General features: G+C 42.3%; 1 protein-coding gene across 1 annotated transcript in view; it reads right to left on the bottom strand.

The window, feature by feature from the left end:
• Positions 1-13,628: 13,628 nt before the first annotated feature.
• Positions 13,629-22,472, bottom strand: part of LOC126278391 (putative transcription factor SOX-15) — a 253,345-nt gene continuing 244,501 nt past the window's right edge. Inside the window, exon 6 of the mRNA XM_049978489.1 lies at positions 13,629-16,871. Within this exon, the coding sequence (XP_049834446.1) occupies positions 16,372-16,871 (500 nt within the window). The 3' untranslated portion in view covers positions 13,629-16,371. The remainder of the gene's footprint in view (positions 16,872-22,472) is intronic.

Here is a 22,472-nt window from a genome sequence, read left to right as displayed (position 1 = left end):
GAAAACAGACACTGCTGTAAAAGCAAATAATGCTTACCCCACCAATTATAAATTATGGGATCAGAGATAAAAGGCCTTGAGCAAAAGAATATAGATTTACAGGATCGTCTCTCTCGATTTAGTGCTGAGTTACTGAAGTTAAAACATGTTCAAAGAATGATGCAGGGCCCTTTTTCTGTCTGTCAGAAACAAGTGGATATGAAAGGACGGCGTGTAAACTGATCATCTGAAAATATTTACAAAGGCTGCGTCTTCACGGTGCCTTATTTATAAAGTGTTATATTTTGTCAGGGACGTATTGTAATATCCTGTTCCTAGTTAAGCCTCTGTTAAAAGAAGACTCAGGCAATTTAGTGTTCCACCAAGTTTTATTGATTTAAGTCTTGGTTTGGTGTCAGAAAATTCAGTCAAATTATTAACAAAACACGTAGTTCTTAGCTTTGATGAAATGAAAATAAACAGTATTTATGTTTTGACGATGCAGAGGAAATTATGAAAGGACCACACAACAGTGCTCAAACTGTGGTCAATAGAAGTTTGGTTTGGATGCAACCTATAAATTATAACTCTGTCACAGCTTTTGTCTGAAACGATCCAAGTAATAGACAATGTTGAATTTAAAGTGAGAGCACTGTGTGTGATATGGGGCCATCAAATAGGAAATTCATCGGAATTGTAAAAGTTACATTTACCGGCTCAGGTTTCGAAAATCCTTCCAATCAAAATAAGAAAGTGTTTGTTTTTTGTGGTGTCACTCATGCCTTACAATGGCTACGGAATCATCTGCTTGTCGATGGTTATTGGCTAAAACCTGGTAGTTCGCTCACAAAAAAAACATTCATTGAGTTAGTTCAACTTCAAAATGAGACGTAAATATGTGAGATGCCCATCACGTAACTATGAAAAAAGTTGCCTTTTAATTTTTTTGTTTATGAACTTGGCCAGCTATGGACCGCTTACAGCTTAAGACTTATAGTGTTTTTTTGTTACTTTCTTCTCAGTACTTCTTCAGCTTCTCTCCAACTGCTCGTCTCTGCTAATCTGACCACATTCTCTTGGGTCGAGGTTTTGGTTCATGTTCTTCATAGTTTGCGTTTTTCATCAGTAGCCTGAAGTGATTCCTGTCACGTATTATTTCTTCTGTAACACCTATTTTGTTGGCATCTTTGCTTACTGCTTCTACCCACCATACAGTTTTTTTCAGCTTCCTAACGTAATTAAAAATTTTCTTTGAAATACGTGTTTCCATTCTTTTTAAATGTCCATAAAATTTTAGCCGTCTCTTCCTCATTGTATCTGTGATCTTTTCTGTATTTTTGTATAAATCTTCGAAAAAGTTTAATAGTAATAACAATATTACTTAACACACTAAAACATGGAAAATCTCGATTACATTCATACCCATGTGTGAGTTACACATGGGAGCGCTGTGTGCCTATAGGTTTCAATGCAGCGCGGCATGGCGAGAGCGTCCACGGTGACGTCACAGCTGATGCCCAGCTGCGCGACTCCTACCGAGTGTTCTAGTATCCGTGTTATAATCAAATGTTCTCTACTTGAGCCAGTGCAGGCAGAAAACTATTTATCGTATGGCTACACAACTTTATACGGATGATGTTCAGGCTGTGGGCTACAGGATTTGCGTTTTTAGTCGTGTTAGTGTTATACTTGCCTTTAGGTGTCGGTACTGGTATGGCGACGTAGGAGGAACTCTGCAAGGACGAAGGACATGTAGCGTGAACGGCTGATTCCTGCTCTATGGGAGAGAGGTGTTTTGGTCTAAAGTGTTTTGATGCACGATGGAGCAACACCTCATATTGCTCGTGGGGTCCGTCGGTTACTCCATGAGACATCTGAAGAAAACAGAATCGTTGGCTGATCGTTCCAAACTGCATGCCCACCAAGCTCACCAGATTTGAACTCGGCTGAGAGGTTACCTGAGGGACAGGGGTCAGATGGTTCAAATGGCTCTGAGCACTAAGGGACTTAACTTCTGAGGTCATCAATCCCCTAGAACTTAGAACTACTTAAACCCAACTAACGTAAGAACATCACACACATCCATGCCCGAGGCAGGAGTCGAATCTGCAACAGTAGCGGTCGCGCGGCTCCAGACTGTAGCGCCTAGAACCGCTCGGCCACTGCGGCCTGCTGAGGGACAGGGTTTATCAGCACAACACACGTTGGAAGCTGAACATGAGCATAATGGAGGTCGCCAACGTCTCACGTGAGATGTTTCAGGCAGCAGTAGAACAGCCTTTGATTAGATTAGATTCATTCAGTTTTCGTTTCATAGACCCAAAAGTGAGATGATTCTCGTGGGTGTGGAACATGTCAGAAAGTGCTGTTCCATGTTGTCATGAACAGGAAGGAAGGAAGATTAGGTTTACCGTTTCGTCACAGACGGTGCACAAGCTCGGATTGTATCAAGGAAGGGAAGCAAATCGATGGTGCTCTTTCACCTGCCTGGAGCGATTTAGGAAAATCACGGAAAAACACAAATCTGGACGGCCGGACGCGGGTTTGAACCGTCGTCCACCCATGCTGTTGTGGGCGTAGATATTCGTCACAATGAGTAACGTTTGTAACTTAGAACGTAAGGGTACGCAATTAACAAATTTTACCCTTTATGTGGAAATTAAAATGTGTTTCTTATATGGTTTATTCGTTATTTCTCTTTCGCATGAACTTACAAATGTTTGCAGAAAGTTTTATTGTCCTGTATTGAGTCGTTTTTCATGAAAGTAGCAAAAGTTTAATTATAACAACCCTACAAAGGCAGAAAAACATAGAGGACTATCTACAAGCCAGTCTCACCCGCTTCTTAGCTACTACATCCCTCTCACATCCTTAGACTTTTGTATCTGCAGTTTGGTTTTTATACAAGATGTAAATATCCTTTCACTCCCTGTATTTTAGCCCTGATATCTGCAGAATTTCGAAGACTGTGCCGGAACCAACACTGTCTAAAGCTTTTTCGAAATTTGCAAATGCTATACATGTAGAGACCATAAGTGCATAAATGGGGCACGTATTTAGCTGTGACCACAACAATTAACTGTGAATAATAATCAGCATAACGGGGATAGGAGGAATTCCACATTAACCATGTATATAGGTTGATGACAGAGTATAGCTAATATGTAATAAACTATTCTTCAAGAACTAGTTTGTATTTCTTCATTCGTGATTGCATAACTACAGGAGTCAATTAAATGCTACCGAACGTCCTATGAGTTGCTTTTAGTAACTGACTGCACACAGTAATTACACAGGAAGTAAGGGGTAAGGGTTGATTCTTCAGCTAAGAGAAGCAAAACGTTGAAAGCAACAGTTTTGAAAGAAGACATTCTCCATATCTAGCAACCATTCACTTATATATATACATGAAGATGATATCTGTTATTTCGGATATATATATATATATATATATATATATATATATATATATATATATATATATATATATATATATATACTGCCAATTGCCGTAAGAGTTCGGGCGCTGTTTGCGCATCCGCACAGAAGAAGATGGTCAAACGGGCGGTGAGCCATATATATATAAAGCTCACCGGCCATTTGGCCATCTTCTATGCGGATACGAAAACAGCGCCCGAACTCTTACGGGAATCGGCAGTAAAGCCGTGAGTAATGAATATAATGGGCAGGTGCACCATGAATATAGTGCAGGACCATAAGCTACGAATGTGGGTCTCACGGAGAGCGTGGCACATATAAGTCCCTGCAGTCGCACTATTTCTGTGTGTCCTCGGGGGCTCAGATGGATGCCGGCACGGTAGCTCAGCGTGCTCGGTCACAGGGTTAGCTACTCTCTGTAATAAAAAAAAACTGAGTGAATGGATCAACAAAGAACCTGAACGGCTGTCAACGGACGTCCGCCACGAACAAATCCAACGAACAATATAGAACAAAACATAAAAAAAGATGGATAGAGCGTTTGCCATGTAAGCAGGAGAGCGCGGTTTCGAGTCCCAGGCGGGGCACACATTTTCAACTGTCCCCGTTGACTTATATCAACCCCTGTTTGCAGCTAGTGGTATTAATTTCATTCACTTTTAGTTATATAGCTATTGCTGTATCGGGTAACTCGGTCCACCTGCAGTACAACCATGACTGGCGGGTTGCTGATGACCCGACCCTGCCGGTGATTCTAGCTCGCCAACATTGCGCGTAAACATTATGGCCGAGCACAACACACCAGTTTGTTATCGAGTGTAACTCCAGCAGATGCCGCGGGAAAAGGCGGCGCTTGCATCGCTGCTCGAGGCGCTGCGTTCACAGTATACTTGCCACCGTCGATCACGTGCCCGCAAATATCATTCGCCGAACCTGTAAATTAAGCTGCCATCCAACAACGGAGCATAAGTCCCAGCCGCAACACCAATCATGGAGGTTCAACACAGCAGTCAGCTCTCACAGTTGGGGCTCGCGCCTCCTCCGACTTGAGCCTTGCTCGGACTCTGTGCTCCTGGATTGCCATACGCTGGCTGGCTTGGACATTGTGATCTTACCCATTAACTATCACCAGTGATAGCTGTCTGACCGCACTTAGAATTGTATCATTAACTGTCAATAGTGATCAACATCCCACCGGAGTTACTTGAACTCCAAGTGGTGATCTTCTTTGCCAACGACATGATCACATCTAAAATTCAAAACAAGAAATTCTTCATTTGTGTGGCCATATTATCTGTGGCTGATTTACAGTTCCTGAAGGTATATTCATTCTGTCGTTGTAGCTACAAGAAAATGCATTTTTTTTTCACTAGACGCGTTTCGCTTTATTGAGAGAAGGTGTCTTCAGTGGTCTGTAATTATAGATATATATAATTTGATTGGTTTTTAAGATTGGAAAACAGTCCGGTAACAGTATGTGGCTTTTCACTTACATACCAACAGAATTAAGAAGAACTACACACGAACAATTAAATACAACACAAGAAAGAGTATAGGTCAAAGATAAACTAGTGACTGTTGATTGTTAACGAATAGTTTTTCGATCTTAAAAGCAAATCAAATTCTCAATATCTTTAATTACAAACCATTATGATGCTTTACCTCAATAAAGCGAAACGCGTCTGTGAAAAAAAAGCACGCATTTTCTGGTAGTTGTAACGACAGAACGAAAATATACTCAAATCAAGATTATTATCTTGTGTGATATCAATTTAATGACTTTGTGGCTCTAAGGACATTGTTGATGAATCCTTTCATTTTACGTGTTGTTGGAAAAAAGTGTTTTGTTTAATCATTCCTGACGATCTTATTTTGCGTATGTGGACCTAGTCAGCATCACCACAGTTAGTTTCCTCCAAGACTTGTAGCTATTATTCACGACAAACGTTGTGATGCGGAACGTGAAAAGATCTACAATGAGAAATTGATAAGGAGAAACAACTTCAATCTACATTTGAAAACAATTCTGTTGTCTGTCAGTCATTTCATTTCAGTGTTCAGATAATAAGAGAGTTTTGTTGTCGAGTATTGCGCAGCTTTCGGCTTCAAAATTAGACTCACTAAAGGGAAGTGCAGATCGTTCGGTTGCCGATCTCAGAAAGTACCACTTCGTTACTGGCCGTAGCGTGTAGTTGACGCATCACATGCTGAACATTAGCCAGCTGCCATCGCCTTGGAAGCAGCCTTGTGCAGATTCAGATCTGTCTTCGGATGCTTCGAGATAGCATGCTCGCGGCTACAGCTAACATTTTTATTGAGCGATTACGCCGCTGGCACCTCGAGAAGGCGGTACCAGGACTTGGTCGAGGCTGGTGTAAGGATTGTGGCGCTGTCCTTGTTTTACGGTTAGTATCTATAACTCTTAATAAATTACCACCTTCTTTCTTGTTAGTTACTTCCAAGAGTTAATCTCATTTCTGTAAATACCACTGTCTAGAGACTGGAAGATTTATGGTTTATGTTTAATGGTATGTTCATGTGTTATTATTTCCCTAGAGTGAAAGGGCTGCGTGCCAAGTAAGCCAGAATTGTGAGTTAAGTTTCTTCCAGTTGTGTAACAAGACTACCTTGCATTTATTCTTTGTTAGATGACTAATAAATTTTGACTCTTTTTAAAGAGATGTTCATTACTTATCTGTAGCTTTCCTCTCCTGTCCCTTCATGTGCTTGTATGATTAATTCGTGCCGACAAAACACTTGCAGTACGATGTCTCTATAGTCAGAGCATAGAAGATTGGCACGTGATAATTCTTTTATCTACTTAAAGAAAAACAGAAATACGCAGGACAGCTGTTCCTTTCAACCATTCTCCCAAATTCAACGTTTGCAGCTACATGATTCAAATAAAATTGGAGATCATTAAGAAAGCTTGAGAACAGTAATGGGCACATGAGCGAATCTTGCGAAACGACCACTGGGATTTCTCCCTGTTAGCATTACTCAAATAACCTAGAGTTACTTGCTGTACCCAGTTTCTTAAATGGTAACTAAACCAGATATGTGCTAAACCATGTACCACATAAAAATTCAACATCTCTAATATAATTTTATAATCGACACAATCAAATGTGTTTGTCAAATCACAGAAGATCTCAGCTGCTGACTCGTATTTTATCATTTTCTAGCTGAAAAGTAATCACTTCACTTGGTTTCCGCTGAATTTTATTTTCTAAATTATTGACTGTGTATTCTAATAATCTACACTTAGTGCTTTTCTTTCTGTGCAAAGACTGGTGAAAAAACACGCTACATATAGTTGGCTGAGAGAGATACAAGATTCTTTTAAATTAATACTTCAACATGGGAATGACTACTCTCGTTCTTTATTGACAGTCATACGGTACACCAATTTTGCTAGTAACTGGAGCCTTTAGAGTCTGATTGGAAGTTACTTTTAATGAGCGGTATTCGTGTTATGAGTACTGACTTATGTTTTTATTTCCAATTAATTTTTCTGATTCTATGATGTTTAGACGATTTTTAGCGACGGCATACCGGTAATACTGAGCGAATTTTGGGAATTCTGTTGAGAAGTTTACGCTTTCGTTTTGGTTCATAATCGTATCAAAGAATTTAAATAATATTTTTCGGCTGGTATCATCTGTGTTTTTAACTGTGTCAATGTTTGTTGCTAAAACTGTTTACTCATTTTGCACATACAGCTCTACATTGCTTACGTAATTTCTCTTTGTAAGCGGATATACTTTTTCGATGCACCTCTATTTTTTCTACTTTGAACAACTCACCGGTTAAGACGATTTTGTCGGAGAGCCGAGATTCTCCAGCACTCGATAACATCCATAAAAGTAGGAGAACATCTGGAATTTTTTCTCTTGTACAATACATTGATGCGAAAGAGACGGAAGATGCTCTGATTGACCACAACAATGTGACAGCGACCACTGCAAACTCCTATGTCCTCACTACCGCAGCAGTGCACAATGGAAAACAAAGGGTAGCAATAGATAAAAAAAACCAGTGATTTGCGGTGGGTGGTATCGTCAACTTCAACGACAAAGTGAATGTACAGCAGCTTCTCCGGAGGACAGCCCTTTTAAAACAGAAATTATGTTTGGCTTAAGTGTATCTTCACCAGTCTGTTGAGTGACAACACTGGAGTGTATTACCTTCTAATAAATTTTGAAAATGATACAAAAAGTGAGACAGACCGATAGTTCCTGGCATTCGTGAAGTCAACGTTGTTACAGTGAGATTAACAATGGTATATCATATACATTATTTCTCAATTCAACTACCCTTTTTCTGCACGCATACTAATCGTCTATGAATGTGTGAGGTATCGCTAGAGAGGTTTTTTGACCGGTATCTGATAGTCCATGCCGATTCTTCGCTAAATTTGTGGAAAATTCTAACATAAAAGAGGCTTTTAATTATCAAAGGCAAAAGGGCATCATACCTATATCTTACTAATCTAACTTATTAATCGCGAATAAAAGACTCTTTTCATATTACTTCATTTTAAATATATTTTTATTTGTTTTAAAGTTTTTATTAAGTGGACTCCTGCGGTAGTGCTTATCTCGACTTTTGTAGATGAATATACTTTCCGAAACGACAAACATATTCGTCATAGTCGCCTTGAACTGTGATTTACAAAGTGACACACCAGATAAGAAACGCACAGCACGTTCTAAACTATACATCTAGCATTTATTTACTTCTTTGTGTTTTCTATTCGTATTTCGCATTAAACTTGCCTTCAACAACAGGTAAATGTGAATATTACGTTCGAAAGTCAGAAATTGCAAGCAATACTGCGTGGAAATGTCTATACAAGGGTGTAGGCTATCACAAATTTATAGTTATTTCTCGTTCTTCGGCTCATTTTGAAAGAAGTTTTCTATGCATTCCCACAACCAGCTTGATCCCAGTGACTACTTATATTCACCGATGGAGGTAGCGCAGTGGTTGGCACACTGGATTCGCATTCGGGAGGCCAACGGTTCAAATCCATGTCCGGCCATCCCGATTTAGGTTTTTCATGATTTCCCTAAATCGCTTCAGGCAAATGACGGCATGGTTCCTTTGAAAGGGCACGGCCGACTTCCTTTCCCATCCTTCCCTAATCCGACGGCCTTGCTGTTTGGTCTCTTCTCCGAAATCAACCAGCCAACAACACATATTCCAAATGCTATCATTATTTACAAAATACGTCCACCCCTGGCAGCTGAGTGGTCAGCGCGACGGAACGTCGTACCTAACGGCCCCGGTTCGATTCCCGACTGGGTCGGAGATTTTCTCGGCTCAGGGTGTGGGTGTTGTGTTGTCCTTATCATCATCATTTCTTCCCCATCGACACCAAGTCGCCGAAGTGGCATCAACTCGAAAGACTTACACCAGGCGAACAGTCTGCCCGACAGGAGGCCCTAGCCACACGGCATTTCCATTTAAAAATACAAAGGTGCGAAAGATTCGCACTGATCAATTGGTTTTAATCTAATCTTTCTGGGAGAATACTTGAACCACAGATGTATTACATATGACATGACTTAGAACATAAAAATTATAGAACCTCAACATTTTTACGTCTTATTGGAAATAACATTAACTTCATACCAACTTTTACGTTTGAGGGGGGAGGTAACGTTTTCGTTTCAATAAATTTCCGCGGTTTTGATTTTTCAGTATAATGTTTTGCTTTCAGTCTGAGCATTTTGAACCGATTTCCTCTCCTACTTGTAAAATAAAATACTAAAATTATTTGCTGCACATAAAATACTCTTTGTGGTAATCTCGTTCTCATCAGAAGAAACAGTGTTACAATCTAATGCAACTTCTGTTGTCTCTCTTTTAACAATATTCCATACTGATTTGTTTTTATTATCGGATCAGCCATTTTCTGCAAAGCTGTGCATACTTGTAGATTGCTTTTACAACTATACTTAAAATGTTGCAGTACTGTTTATAATACGAACGTACTGTTGGATCCTTGCTTGTTCTGGCTAGTTTTTAGATTTTTGTTTTCTGTGTGACGATATTTCCATACTGGTAATGACCGAACGCTTCTTTAAAGACTTCCTAGTATTGCATTTTATTATTTTTAGGAAAATCCCTTTCCAAATCGGTTACAAGCTTACTAAGAAATATGTTGAATTTGGTGCTACCATTAGGCTAATTGAAGGGACAGTGGAAGGAAATGCTAACGCTTAATTTAGTAATGATTTGACCTCTCACGCTTTCTGTTACTGGTAGCAAGTAGCTCTACATGTAATGCTAGAATACGCTGTCTTATACACAAATTTCTATGTTCCTGTCTTCGAATTTAACGTCAGAAATATCTAAGAAATACGCTCAAGTGTGTTAACACTTGTTTCAGCCGATGCCTGCAACTGTGAACTTACGCCAATCAACATTTCTAAATTTCCTTAAAATCCTCCTGTGTTTTGTCACACGTCACTCTCATTGTCGTCGTCGACTTCTTCTGGTCTGTATATGCAGGTGATTTATGTAATGTACTAAGTGTGCAACATGATATGACAGTCCTTTTACTATCGGGCAGGCATCTTTAACTTCGCCTCGTTGTATGAACACTTCATCTGACAACGAACCACTATCGGAAATGAGTTAAATGAGGAAATTTATAATTGATACTAAACCGCGACTAATAACATAGCTACATCAATTTTGCTTCAGATTACTTTAAGAACGAAATGAGCGGTTGCGGAATGACGTGACGATCAACATTACGCCGTAGCGAAATTTGAAAGTATAATGTTAGCAATTCAACTACCTTAGTGAAGATTTTAAGGAAGTAGCGTCTGATGCTGTATGTTTTCCTGTACACTAACTATATCACTATAAATGCAGATACTATAAAAATCTTGCCGAATCCTGTATACATAAATAAATTTTACTCCAGGTGTTTTAATTTCTACTTTTTGGCTGAACTTCCATTTTCATATTTGCCCGCACTCTTTTGTGTGTTTACCTGACTGTGAGTATCTCCCTGTTAGTTGTGTGCTTCAATGAATCTTAGTTCAATGAATCTTCCGAGTACGCTCTTAAAGGAATTTGTACGTAGTGAAGCAACATCGTTTTTTCCACGTGTTTCACATAGAAAGATTTGTGTTCATTTGTGACGAAAGGTAGAGATTTAGTGCCAGGGAAGTAAATCTTGATTCAGAAATAATGTGAAACGTATTCAGATAATTTATTGATGTCCAGGTGAGCGGCCTCATTCTTGTCTGCAGTTTGTTACCAGGAATGCAGTGTGCCCCTATGCTTACGTGTAACTGCAGATTCAATGAATACTGAGAGTAGCCTTTAGCGTCCTGCATGATGCCTTTCTTGTAGGACGATCCCACATGGCTTTCACCCTTTGTATACCAGCGGCTACTACGCTATACCACTTGTTTTAGGGCCTGCTGCTGTGACCGAGCTGTTCTAGGCGCTTTAGTCCAGAACCGCGCTGCTACTGCGGTCGCTGGTTAGAATCCTGCCTCAGACATGGCTGTGTGTGATGTCCTTAGGTTAGTTAGGTTTCAGTAGTTCTAACTCTAGGGGACTGATGAAAAAAAATGGCTCTGAGCACTATGGGACTCAACATCTTAGGTCATAAGTCCCCTAGAACTTAGAACTACTTAAAACTAACTAACCTAAGGACATCACACACACCCAAGCCCGAGGCAGGATTCGAACCTGCGACCGTAGCAGCCTCGCGGTTCCGGACTGCAGCGCCAGAACAGCACGGCCACCGCGGCCGGCTGGGGACTGATGACCTCAGATGTTAAGACCCATAGTGCTTGGAGTCATTTGAACCCTTTTGAACTTGTTTTAGGTCGACTATATAGAATTTCATGGGAGTGCTAGCGGAACCACGAGGTTTACTGCTAGTTACTGAACTCTGGCGTCCCGCCACAGTCCTCGCTGGACTGTAGTGCACGTTCTCTAGCATTTTCTTGTCTTTGCGACTATTGATTTAGCTGACGCATCTTACGCGCCCAGCTGCGGGTCAGTTGTCTGTGATCATACAGTTAAAAATACTGCAATCTTGGTGAAGGTAAGTGTTGCTATATCTTTAAAATTACGTTTTGTGTACCTTCAGTCGTTACTGCAAGTCAGCTTTCGTACTGAACAAGATAATCATTTGTGGTTACAGTCGGTAGTCACTGGCAAGCTATGAACGAGCCATCTCCATGATGGGAACTGCGAGTGGCTAACTTGAGCATTGAAATGCTATATAGTTACTGGACGGACATAAAAAGTGATCAGAAAATACCTATGTGACAGGGAAAATTAATTTGCAAATGCCTGTCAATTTAAAATCTTGTATTTCAGCGGATGTAATTGATGCTGAAGAAACGCACATGTTCCATTCGGAAATTTACAGTGTGCCATGATCATCAGGATAGGCTACCGTTTGAGTAAAGCCGGATTATTGACTTCCAGTTTCCGTGAAACAAGTCAACATCAGTTCCGCACAAAACAAAGTCAGTGTATTTAAAGTAAGTTGTACTCTGGTGCCCATATCAAGAGGTTGTGTGAGTGCTTATTTTATAAAAATGTCCAGTGTTAGGTAAACTCAAGCCATCTATGAGTGGATATAATTATAAAAGGGTAACTCAAATTGTATGTTATTAATTGACGTCATAGTCATCTGGCTCAATTTTTAAAGAGCTGTGTGATCGAAAGCAATAGTACATTTTTATTCGAACAGCAACTTATTCGGATGATTATGAAGTTCTTTAAATATTCTTAATGTGCTGTGGAGGGGGGGGGGGGGGGGGGGCAAGTGCAAGTGCAATTCGCCGTGAAAGAAGAAAAATAAAAACCGTGCGAAGTCGCTTTCATCTGCGTGAATGTATTCGGCCACAGTTACAGAAAAAGGTAAGATGAAACGCGAACTGAAAAGAAAAAATTATAATTTTCTTACAGAAATACACCTTCACACAGAGTTACATCGGCAACGGCTGAAGGACACTAAGAGCGAACATGCATCATATTCTACACATATTGCACTCTCTATCTTCCACCAACTACAACTGAAGAAATCTGTGGGTGTGATAAGTTTTGATGCCTATGAAGGTGCTTTGGCCTTTCAAAGTCGTACGGAAAAATGTTGCACAAAGAGCATAGATGTAAAGCACAACTACATAAAAAATAAAGTGCGTTTTTGAGTTAAAGAACAGTCCTTTGATGTCAAGCTGAGAATATTTCTCCTTGCTTTCGAAATCCGTTCCGATTTAAACTTCTGCTCATTAGGTAAATCATTGTAGAAGGAGGACAATTATGTTTTGACAAGGAACGATGAAGAAGTCATCCTGACTGTTGCCCCAAAAATCGCCTCTGCTGGCTTAAACTGAAGTGAGACATTTGAAACTGAAATGAGACATTTGACGCTTACAAAATAAAGTATTGAAACACTGGAAATAAAAGCAACAGAAATCGATATTTTTCTCGCATGAAAGAAGTATTTCATCTTGTAGCGCGTCTGTAACGATTTGGGTACTGACTCGTAATCCTCCACCATTGTTTGAAAATATCATGCATTATTAAGGACCCTAACACAGTAATATCCCTATACTGACGTTCACATACTTATCATATCTCCTTTTGATGACATATTTTCTACGTAGGAGGCACAAATCACTACAATTCAACACTGTTGGTGACATCATCATAGCAAATGTCGCATTGCTTCTAGTGCGCTCAGACTCGATTGGGCTTACAGAACTACTATGTTTGTAAATAATTCGATCCGGGCGTATTAAATGTTTAAGCGGCTGGAATTTTGTGTGTGTGTGTGTGTGTGTGTGTGTGTGTGTGTGTGTGTGTGTGTATTCACTAATTGTGTCGACTGAGTTGCATACTATCTGGGACGTACCCTTTATTTCATGTAATGTCACACATACAAGCGAAATCGGATGTTTTATTGTCATCAGATTCCATTTGTTTAGAAATCTTCACACTCTTTACAAAAACCTACTGCTTCCACATTTCTTTCAATAGAATGTTGCTTTTTAACTGTGAAAATGAGTCACTGAAATGAACGGAATGCGAGCAGTCTGGCCTTGCTGTTGCTGATCACCGGGAATCCTTCAATTCCTTCCATGTAGGTCGTGGCGTTTCAAATGCTGCGCTAATAAATCTGCAGAGATTGTTATGGATCAAGAATTCACGAGAAAAACATATTTTAAACGGATTTATTTATTTGAATTATAACATGTTATTGAAATATGTATGGTACATTTATGTAACAGGTACGTAATTAAAAAACAGTCCGAAAATACACTTTATATACAGAAAATATATTATACACAATTTATCATAAATCGTGGCAGGCATTTATTTTTAACAACAGTAAAATGTAGAAACAGCTTATGGTTTCCTTGTACAGTTTTATTGCTGTGCAGATCTGAGGATCATTTAGATGACATACGTGACATTTATCCGTGAGACGGAAATATCTGCCTCAACAGAGGGAAAAATTGTAGACTTTTCTTTCCAAAAATATTTACCAATAAAACTTAGCAGTGGACAGTTCTACCTAACAAGCCAATTACTTTATTGCTCATATAATCACTATGATATCTAAATATAAGCTAATCTATAACCATCAACTAACTTAATATCCATTTGATGACCCAAACATAATAATTTTTAATAAATTAAAGAATTCACCTTTTAAAAAGTGAGATCAAATCAAAGTTGAAGCAGATGTTCTAAATCAGGACGTATTCGCATTATTACTTTCTCTTTCAGTAGTACATGCGTCATTTATGCTAGCGATAAGGCTAGAAATGAGTGTCTCGAACAAGGAGGGATTCACTTCTCGGAGACACCGCTACTTTCCAGGTTTCACCCACGAGGTGTAGGAAACGAGATATTGTCTCGGTTCCGACTGCCTTGCAGTGCTGGAAGGTAACAGAGCACAAATTATGTCTGTTAGTCTCTCTCACACAATTATTAAAAATACTTTCTCTCGCAAAAACACTACTTAATAAAATCTATCTGTTTTCCATTATTGTCTTTTTTATTTCACTGGAGTAGGGGACCTCAGTAGCTTCCCAACATTACCCTGTATTTTTCAGTGCTTTCTGAGAAAACCTGACTATTCGAAATGAACGGGAGTCTTTTAAAGAAGGCTTCTCGTGGAATGTTCGTTCGACATTCAGCGCCCTAGGTGGAAATAGTGCTCAGGAGCGCCGTTAAGAAGCTAGTCCACCCAGTACGAATGTGCACTTCGGCGCCATTTTACTGATAAACCGAACTAAAGGGCCTTACGTGCCTCTGTTTCCACCTTAGGTATCTCAATTCGTGCTTACATTAGGCAGGAGACGCTGTGCAGCATCGGAAATCGATTATCTTTCATGTCATTTGCCTGATTGCCTACTTAACGGTCTGTGTTAGTCGCAATGGAATGCAACTGAACAATATTCATCACAACACTCTATTTGCTGCGCTCAAACATCTCAACAGTTACAAGACGTTACTTGTGAGGTGATGAGCAATCAACCAGTATTGTTTGGTAGAAAGGCACATCGAATACGCTCGCTTCTTATACACAGCAGTTGTAAAAATATGCCTACAGATTCTTATTACTCAACTCATTCGCTCAATATAAAAATTCGCGGTTGGTGCTTTCCATAAGGCACAGCTTTAAGTTGACTCATACCTGTATGTATGGTTGTTGGAAGATAATTGTGCTTGAACGAAGTCTTTCGTTTGGTAAAACGTCTCTCTTTGGAGACGTTCCCTGAAGGAATTTTGGACGATGTGACGAGTAAGAAATCCGTTACAGCGAGGTGGAAGAGCGCAGGGTTTTGGGCAGTACGGATCGGAGAGGTACGGCTATGATAATGTGAGCGCCTGCCCGAGCGGTCGCGGGAAGGGGAGGGCAGCGTCTGACCGGATGTGCGCTCCGCTGCCCTCTGAGATTCCCACAACGGCTCGAGAAACATGTCTGCCTGCAGACATACAGCAGAAGGAGCACGTACCTAAGCCGCTATAGGAAACTGGTGGCTAGTACATTGTAAGAATACCAAAGGGCTTCTTGGACCCCCGGAACTGATGTTCTTTTCGCAGCGCAGGTCCGTTCATTCTGACCGCGCAAATTGTATGTCGGCTGCCATAGAACACGGGGATTGCAGCCACGGGCCTGATCCGTTACCGACGTTTTTCTCAGTTCAGTACCCTGTGCGTGGTAGCACCTCATCAAATCCTTGTATATATAAGTTTCCAGTAAAAATTACACATAACAATAAAATTTTATTAAATATTTGGTTCATTAAACTATGGAATGCTTAGGTAAATAATATGCATCAAAATCTAACAGTAGTTAAAATATATTCGGAGGACGTATATGTAAATATCCATAAGCCTCTTTTGTAAATATGTACACGGTATATACATTAATGTCTTTGTCAATATTGTCAACTAGCACACTGTGTTACACGCATCCAAAATCACTCGAATAATTTTTTTTCAAGTCCGTGGCCAGTCCTGTACGGGACGCGCGTTTTCGAACAACGAAGACAGCGCTAGTTTTCTTCCCGGACGTTCTGCGGCGTCTCACAGCGACAGTTTCCGCCCGTTCGGTCGCAAAGTGACTCGACGCCGAAGTCTGACGGATTTCAGAAGACATAGGGCTCGTTACCATTAATGGAAGACTGCTGGATTCAAACGTCGGTTCTCTAGAAACTAGTCCACCCACTCTGCCAGTCTACAGTCTGTAGGAACATTTACCTCGCGGAGGGAGTTGATAGTACAGCGAGCGAGTGAGAACGCTCCACAGCTCGCCAGCGAGACCCGCAGCGCCGCAGCTGCCGACAGGGAAGAATGCTGTGATTCCGTGTCGGCGTTTGCTGCAGGTTGAGACGTCCCGCTGTGTGAGGGCTACCTGGGAATCCTGCGGCCGTCGGTCTACCTGGCCGGTCAGGTGCTGTAGCAGGTCTTGCGCACGTTCTCCAGGATGACGCTGAAGTCGTCCTCGGTCTTGATGTGCTGGGCCGGCGCGCCGGCGGCGGCTGCGGCTGCTGCGGCGGCGGCGGCGTGGTGGTGGTGGTCGCTGAAGTCCTGCGGCGCACACGCCTGGCTGTCGTACTGGGCCATGGCCAGGCCGGCGGAGGGCTCCGCCTTGAGCAGGCCGCCCAGCCCGTCCAGCGCCGAGGGCTGGCCGTAGTAGGCGGCGTGCAGCTGGTGCTGGTGCTGCTGCTGCTGGTGCTGGTGGTGGTAGTTGTGGTTGGAGTCCATGGGCTCCGGCCCCGGCGCGTGGTGCGCGTGCAGCCGCGCCCCCAGGTACTTGTCGAACTCGTGCGTGTCCACGGCGTCGCCGGCCAGCATCAGGTCCTCGTCCTCGCCGGCGCACGCGTAGCCCACGTGCTGCTGCTGCTGTTGCTGTTGCGGGTACCGATCGTCAGCCATCATGACCCCACCTGCGACAAGCAACCAACAATTTGATCATCCTTGGGGCGTAAGGGAAACCAGGGTTACATGAGAGGTGAAACATTGGCTCAGAACCTGTGCTAAGGAAGCTATCAAACACTATAAGAAAAAAATCCCAAATGCTAGATAAGGTCCCCAGCCTGTCACAAAATTGGAGAAGCAACATAAAAAGTAAGCTCATCAGGAAAAATACGCTCTAACACAAAAAAGAAAAACACTGCTACGAAGGATTTATCCGAATGGGACGGAAATCGTTAGATTTATTCAGGGATTCAAGAAAAAGAGCTTCACAAATTGAGCAATCACTATCGCGTTGGTTCATCTCTCAGGTCCTTATGCAAGCAGTCATTCGACTTTGCATTGATTGACAGAGTTCTTGGATGTCCTCCTGAGGCATACTGTGTCAGTTCTGTTCAATTGGCGCGTCAGATTCAAGAGAAAGAGCTTCACAAATTGAGCAAGTCAAATGGCTCAAATGGCTCTGAGCACTATGGGACTTAACATCTATGGTCATCAATCCCCTAGAACTTAGAACTACTTAAACCTAACTAACCTAAGGACAGCACACAACACCCGGTAATCACGTGAGCAAGTCACTATCTCGTTCGTCCACCCCTCTGGCCCTTATGCAAGCAGTCATTCGGTTTGGCATTGATTGACAGAGATCTTGGATGTCATCCTGAGGCATACTGTGCCACTTCTGTTCAATGGGCGAGTCAGATCTTCAAAATCCCGATCTGGATGGAGGACCCTACCCATAATGCTCCACACGTTGCCAATTGGGGAGAGATCCGACGACCGTATTGGCCAAGGTAGGGTTTGGCAAGCACTAAGACAAGCAGTAGAAACTCTCACCTTGTGAGGTCTGGCATTATCCTTTTGAAATTAAGCTCAGGATGGCTTGCCATGGAGGGCTACAAAACGGGGCGTAGAATATCGTCTACAATCGTCTTTGCAATTAGGGTGTTGCGAATGACAATCAAACTGTCCTGCTATGAAAAGAAATGGCACCCCACTCCGAGTTGCTGAGACGTAAGGCAGGCGACGATCTGGTTGGCATCCCTTTGCTCCCAGGGCGTCTCCTGACACTGGAATCTCATTGACTGGAGTAGAATTGTCTTCAGTGATGAGTCTCGAATCTCGTTCCCCCATTGCTTTGCAGAGGCGCAGCGCTGTTACTCCAGGCCTGATGGCCTGTGAAAACGTGGCTGGAGGTGCTCACAGCAACGGTGGGATACCAATCTCACTGTCGCCTGCTGGGAGTGCCATTTCTTTTCGTAGCAGGACCACTTGGATTGTCATCCGCGGCATCCTTAGCACAGCGGTACGCCGACGATATTCCACGCCCCGTTTTGTTTCCCTTCATGGCAAGCAACCGTAGTCTTACATTTAGCAAATTAATGCTGGCCCCCACACAGCGAGAATTTCTACCCCTTGTCTTCGTGCTAGCCAAACCCTAGCTTGGCCAGCAAGATCGCCGTATCTCTTCCCAATTGAGAACGTTTGGAGCATTGTGAGCAGGGTTCCCCAACTAGCTCGGGATTTTGACGATCTAGCGCACCAATAAGGCAGACTCCGCACGATAGCCCTCCGAGGGACCTCCAACAACTCTCTCAATCAATGCCAGGCCAAATAACTGTTTGCGTAACGGACAGAGGTGAACCAATGCGATATTGACTTGCTCAATTTCTGAAACTCTTTCTCTCGAATAAATCATTCCATTTTTTCTGAAGTTATAATCATTTGGGTGTCTGCACGTGTACATAGCATCTATCAATTTTCGTCCCATTCGGATAATTCTGTTGTGGTTGGCAGGAGAGGCAACACAGGGTTACTAAAGGAGGCCGTAATGTACGCGTTTTAGCTCACGCAGGCGGGCGTGAAGTCTGGAACATGACAAGGGAATTAGAATTGAGACGTAGCTGGTGGAATACTTAACTTTAATCCATTAATGACGAACGTCGCTAGTGACAGTACATGTTTCACAATATCAATGGTAACTGAATGCGGCGCCTTGCTAGGTCGTAGCAAATGACGTAGCTGAAGGCTACGCTAACTATCGTCTCGGCAAATGAGAGCGTAGAAGTCAGTGAACCATCGCTAGCAAAGTCGGCTGTACAACTGGGGCGAGTGCAAGGAGTGCAAGGAAGTCTGTCTCTAGACCTGCCGTGTGGCGGCGCTCGGTCTGCAACCATTGATAGTGGCGACACGCACGTCCGACGTATACGACCGGACCGCGGCCGATTTAAAGGCTACCACCTAGCAAGTATGGTGTCTGGCGGTGACACCACAAATTCCTTCTTGTTGCTGCTTGTTTTTTGGCTTAGAGGGTATTAGTGACCCCCCCCCCCCCCCCACCTTTCAAAGAAGACTGATCACTCTGGAGTACTCTACATGGTGCAGATCTGCTACCAGGGGGTCACACGATCATTCACCGTTGAAGCGGTAGGTTATTAGGAAGATTGACGTGGAGGCGCGATACAACATCAAAAAGCAGGTATCGTTCTTGGACCTACCCATGATCACCCCACTACAGTCGTAAGCAGCACAGTCATGGTTTAATTTATTGTGTATTACTGTAAAGTTAGTTAAATACTAGAATCGAATCTCCATTGCAAAAGTTCCAAACCTGACGTAGTAGCCGTACGAGAATCTAAGCAGTGTGTTGACAAACATTGTGAAAGCCCTGCCTGTCCCGAGAAGTATGTTTTGTGGCGTGGAACGCTACGGAGGCCCTGTGGAAACGTTCTCATTTGTAGATGCGATCCTCTTGCGTCCCTCGCGTCGTGCCTCCAAGGGGACTCTAGCAATCAGCAGGCGGCGGTGTAATTGTGGGCACCGCCTGGGCTGGGCATTAATCAAGGGAGCATGACATGAGGCGGGGGTTGGGAGAGGGGCGTGGGGAGCTGTGGGGCGCCAGCACGTCTCCGCGATGGTCGTAACTGCAAGAAATGAGACCTCGAGACTTCCAAATGAGATTGTCACCGCCGTACTTTGTTCAGATGATCAAGTCAGCTAAGGAACGAAGAGAGACAAAAACTAAAACGTAAGGTGAGTGGTGTAGCCTCGACCGTTGGACAAAGCCGCAAACTGTGATTCTCTAATTATATTTGTCACAGGTACACAGGTACAGAAAGCAATCAGAAGGCAAACTGGACATACCGAAGCAACTATAGAGAGCAAACCTAAATTTTAACACCCGACATCTCACGCCGTTTCAGCACTATTTATTTGCGTCGTTGTGTAACAGCAAATTGGTCATTTTTGGAGGTGTGTGAAATCTGGAAGTGCGGGAAATAAGGCAGATAGAGACGATCGACTAGGGAGACTAGCTGGTTGGTAGGAATGTGCCGTGTCTTGGTTGACTGGAGTAGACTGATATCTATATTTAGTAATTCTGGGGCCGGCCGCGGTGGTCTCGCGGTTCTAGGCGCGCAGTCCGGAACCGTGCGGCTGCTACGGTCGCAGGTTCAAATCCTGCCTCGGGCGTGGATGTATGTGATGTCTTTAGGTTAGTTAGGTTTAAGTAGTTCTAAGTTCTAGGGGACTGATGACCTAAGCAGTTGAGTCCCCTAGCGCTCAGAGCCATTTGAATCATTTAGTAATTCTGGGGAACAACAGCAAAGCCAGATAAGGTTGGCAGAACGGGAATTCCAATAGCGCTTACGGGGAAAAAAAGGATCCACTGTGTGACACTCAGACTATCGGCTCGGCGAGTATGCCTGGTAAGGCCTCAGCTTATTCGTACATGAGACAAAACTCGAATTGGAATCTTCAGAGGTGACCGAGAGCCGCTGAATTTGTGTGGCCTGACGTCCTGGGTTAACAACGTGTGGCGACGATGGTATGTTATCTGCCAGTACAATGCTGCACACTAAGGAAAGTTTTGTTAATGTTTCTGCTGCAATGCGCGAATTACAATGTCTGCCGTCTGTTCACAGAGCAGGTGAAATGATGAAATGTAAGACAATGCCTAAACGACCGCGTAAAATTGATTCTCAGCGCATAGTGTACATCTTACATAAAAGTATAACTTGCACAGGACAGGCGTAGACAGGGGCAACCTGTTTAAGAGGGTGGGTTATTTTTGCGGGAAAGCTTGGACGCGGTCTTTGCTCAGCTGTCGAGGAGGGTGTATGTGATGGATGCTTTGGGCTCGCGTGTCGAAACTGTAACGTGTTACCAACACGGTAACTTCGTCTGCAACCGAACTGACCAGCCTGACATTGCGTGGGAAATTAATATGAGAGTGCTCATGTACGCGGAAGAGGGAAGGCGGCATCGCTCAAAAGAAGACAAACTGGCAACTGGTATCACAAAGTAGCCGTTTTCGTGCAGGCCAAATGCGCACTGCGTGAGGCCATTCAGTGAAACTAGAATACCATAATACCATAAGAAAGTGAAAGTAAAAAGGGCGTCCGTCTTGTAGTTTTTTTTTGTGCTGTGCTCTTTTGGCAATGAGTTGTTTACGTTTCTACAGATTTGATAGAAAAAGAAATTCATTTATCGAAACAGTAACCACTGTCACAAAAGAAAATAGTTCTTAACAGATAGTGGAAGTGCATATGCAGTAGTTCAAATACAGCAACTGCAAGAGCATGATGTTAAAGATGGTGATTTCGTAACTGTCTAGTGAAGCAAGGTGGAAACACATTTATAATATAATCACATATGGGAATAATTTTTACAGTGGGCGCATGTTTGCATGAATGTACTCGTGATATTCTTTGATGACAAGTTTGGTTTTATCTATCTATGGTGCATCACTGTCTGGTTGCCTGCAGTGGGGGAGGAGGTTCAGTTATTACAGAGTATTTAAATAACTGTTTAAAGTGCAATAATTTTTATTAGAGATTTTCGTACCAAATTGTTCTTTAACTCTTCGCCTGTTCTCTGCGAGGCGTCCACAGTCATCAAAAATATAGTACTAATCTCATTATTAAATTCCAGGGAAGTAGAGTAACGTCAAGCAGTTGCCTATTTCTTGAACTTGTATCTGTGATGAAAGTTATCTTCAGTGCATTTCGCCCTGTATGACACCTAATTAACTGAGTCAGCCTCCAAATTAGGTAGGAGAGTTAAGATATAAGCATGCCAGGACTATTTGGCACCCTCTTTGGTGAAAGTGGTTCACATCACATCGAAACTATTACTACTCATGTGATATATTTAAGTAAACATACGCTGCGCGACTCTTTCAGAGTTTTATTTTGATCAACTCTATTACGTAACTTAATTTCGTTCATCATATTCGATGTTTCAGAAAAGCCTGCAACTGTGTCATTCATGATTTAAATAATGAAAACTGCACCAGTGACTTAGTTTTTGACATTTTGCACAGCGTGTTTCGAGAATTTGTTCTCATATTCAAGTGCATTTGTTTACATGAATATGTTTGGAGATATTTGTATGGGTGATTTGCTGTCTCTCTTGAGTCTTTGAGATTAGGCTGCAATCGGAAAATCAGATAAAATGAATCTTTGAGAGTTTTAAATGCAAATGTTAGAAATGGGATTTTTGTCTGTCTATTTACAGTAGACAATACCTGCAAGCAGACAAACAAAAATCCCATTTCTAACATTAGCATTTAA

This window comes from Schistocerca gregaria, chromosome 6, assembly GCF_023897955.1.
Source record: "Schistocerca gregaria isolate iqSchGreg1 chromosome 6, iqSchGreg1.2, whole genome shotgun sequence".
In the NCBI taxonomy this organism is placed as follows: Eukaryota; Metazoa; Arthropoda; class Insecta; order Orthoptera; family Acrididae; genus Schistocerca; species Schistocerca gregaria.
The sequence above is the reverse complement of the archived record's forward strand: the minus strand, read 5'-3'. Positions and strand labels throughout refer to the sequence as shown.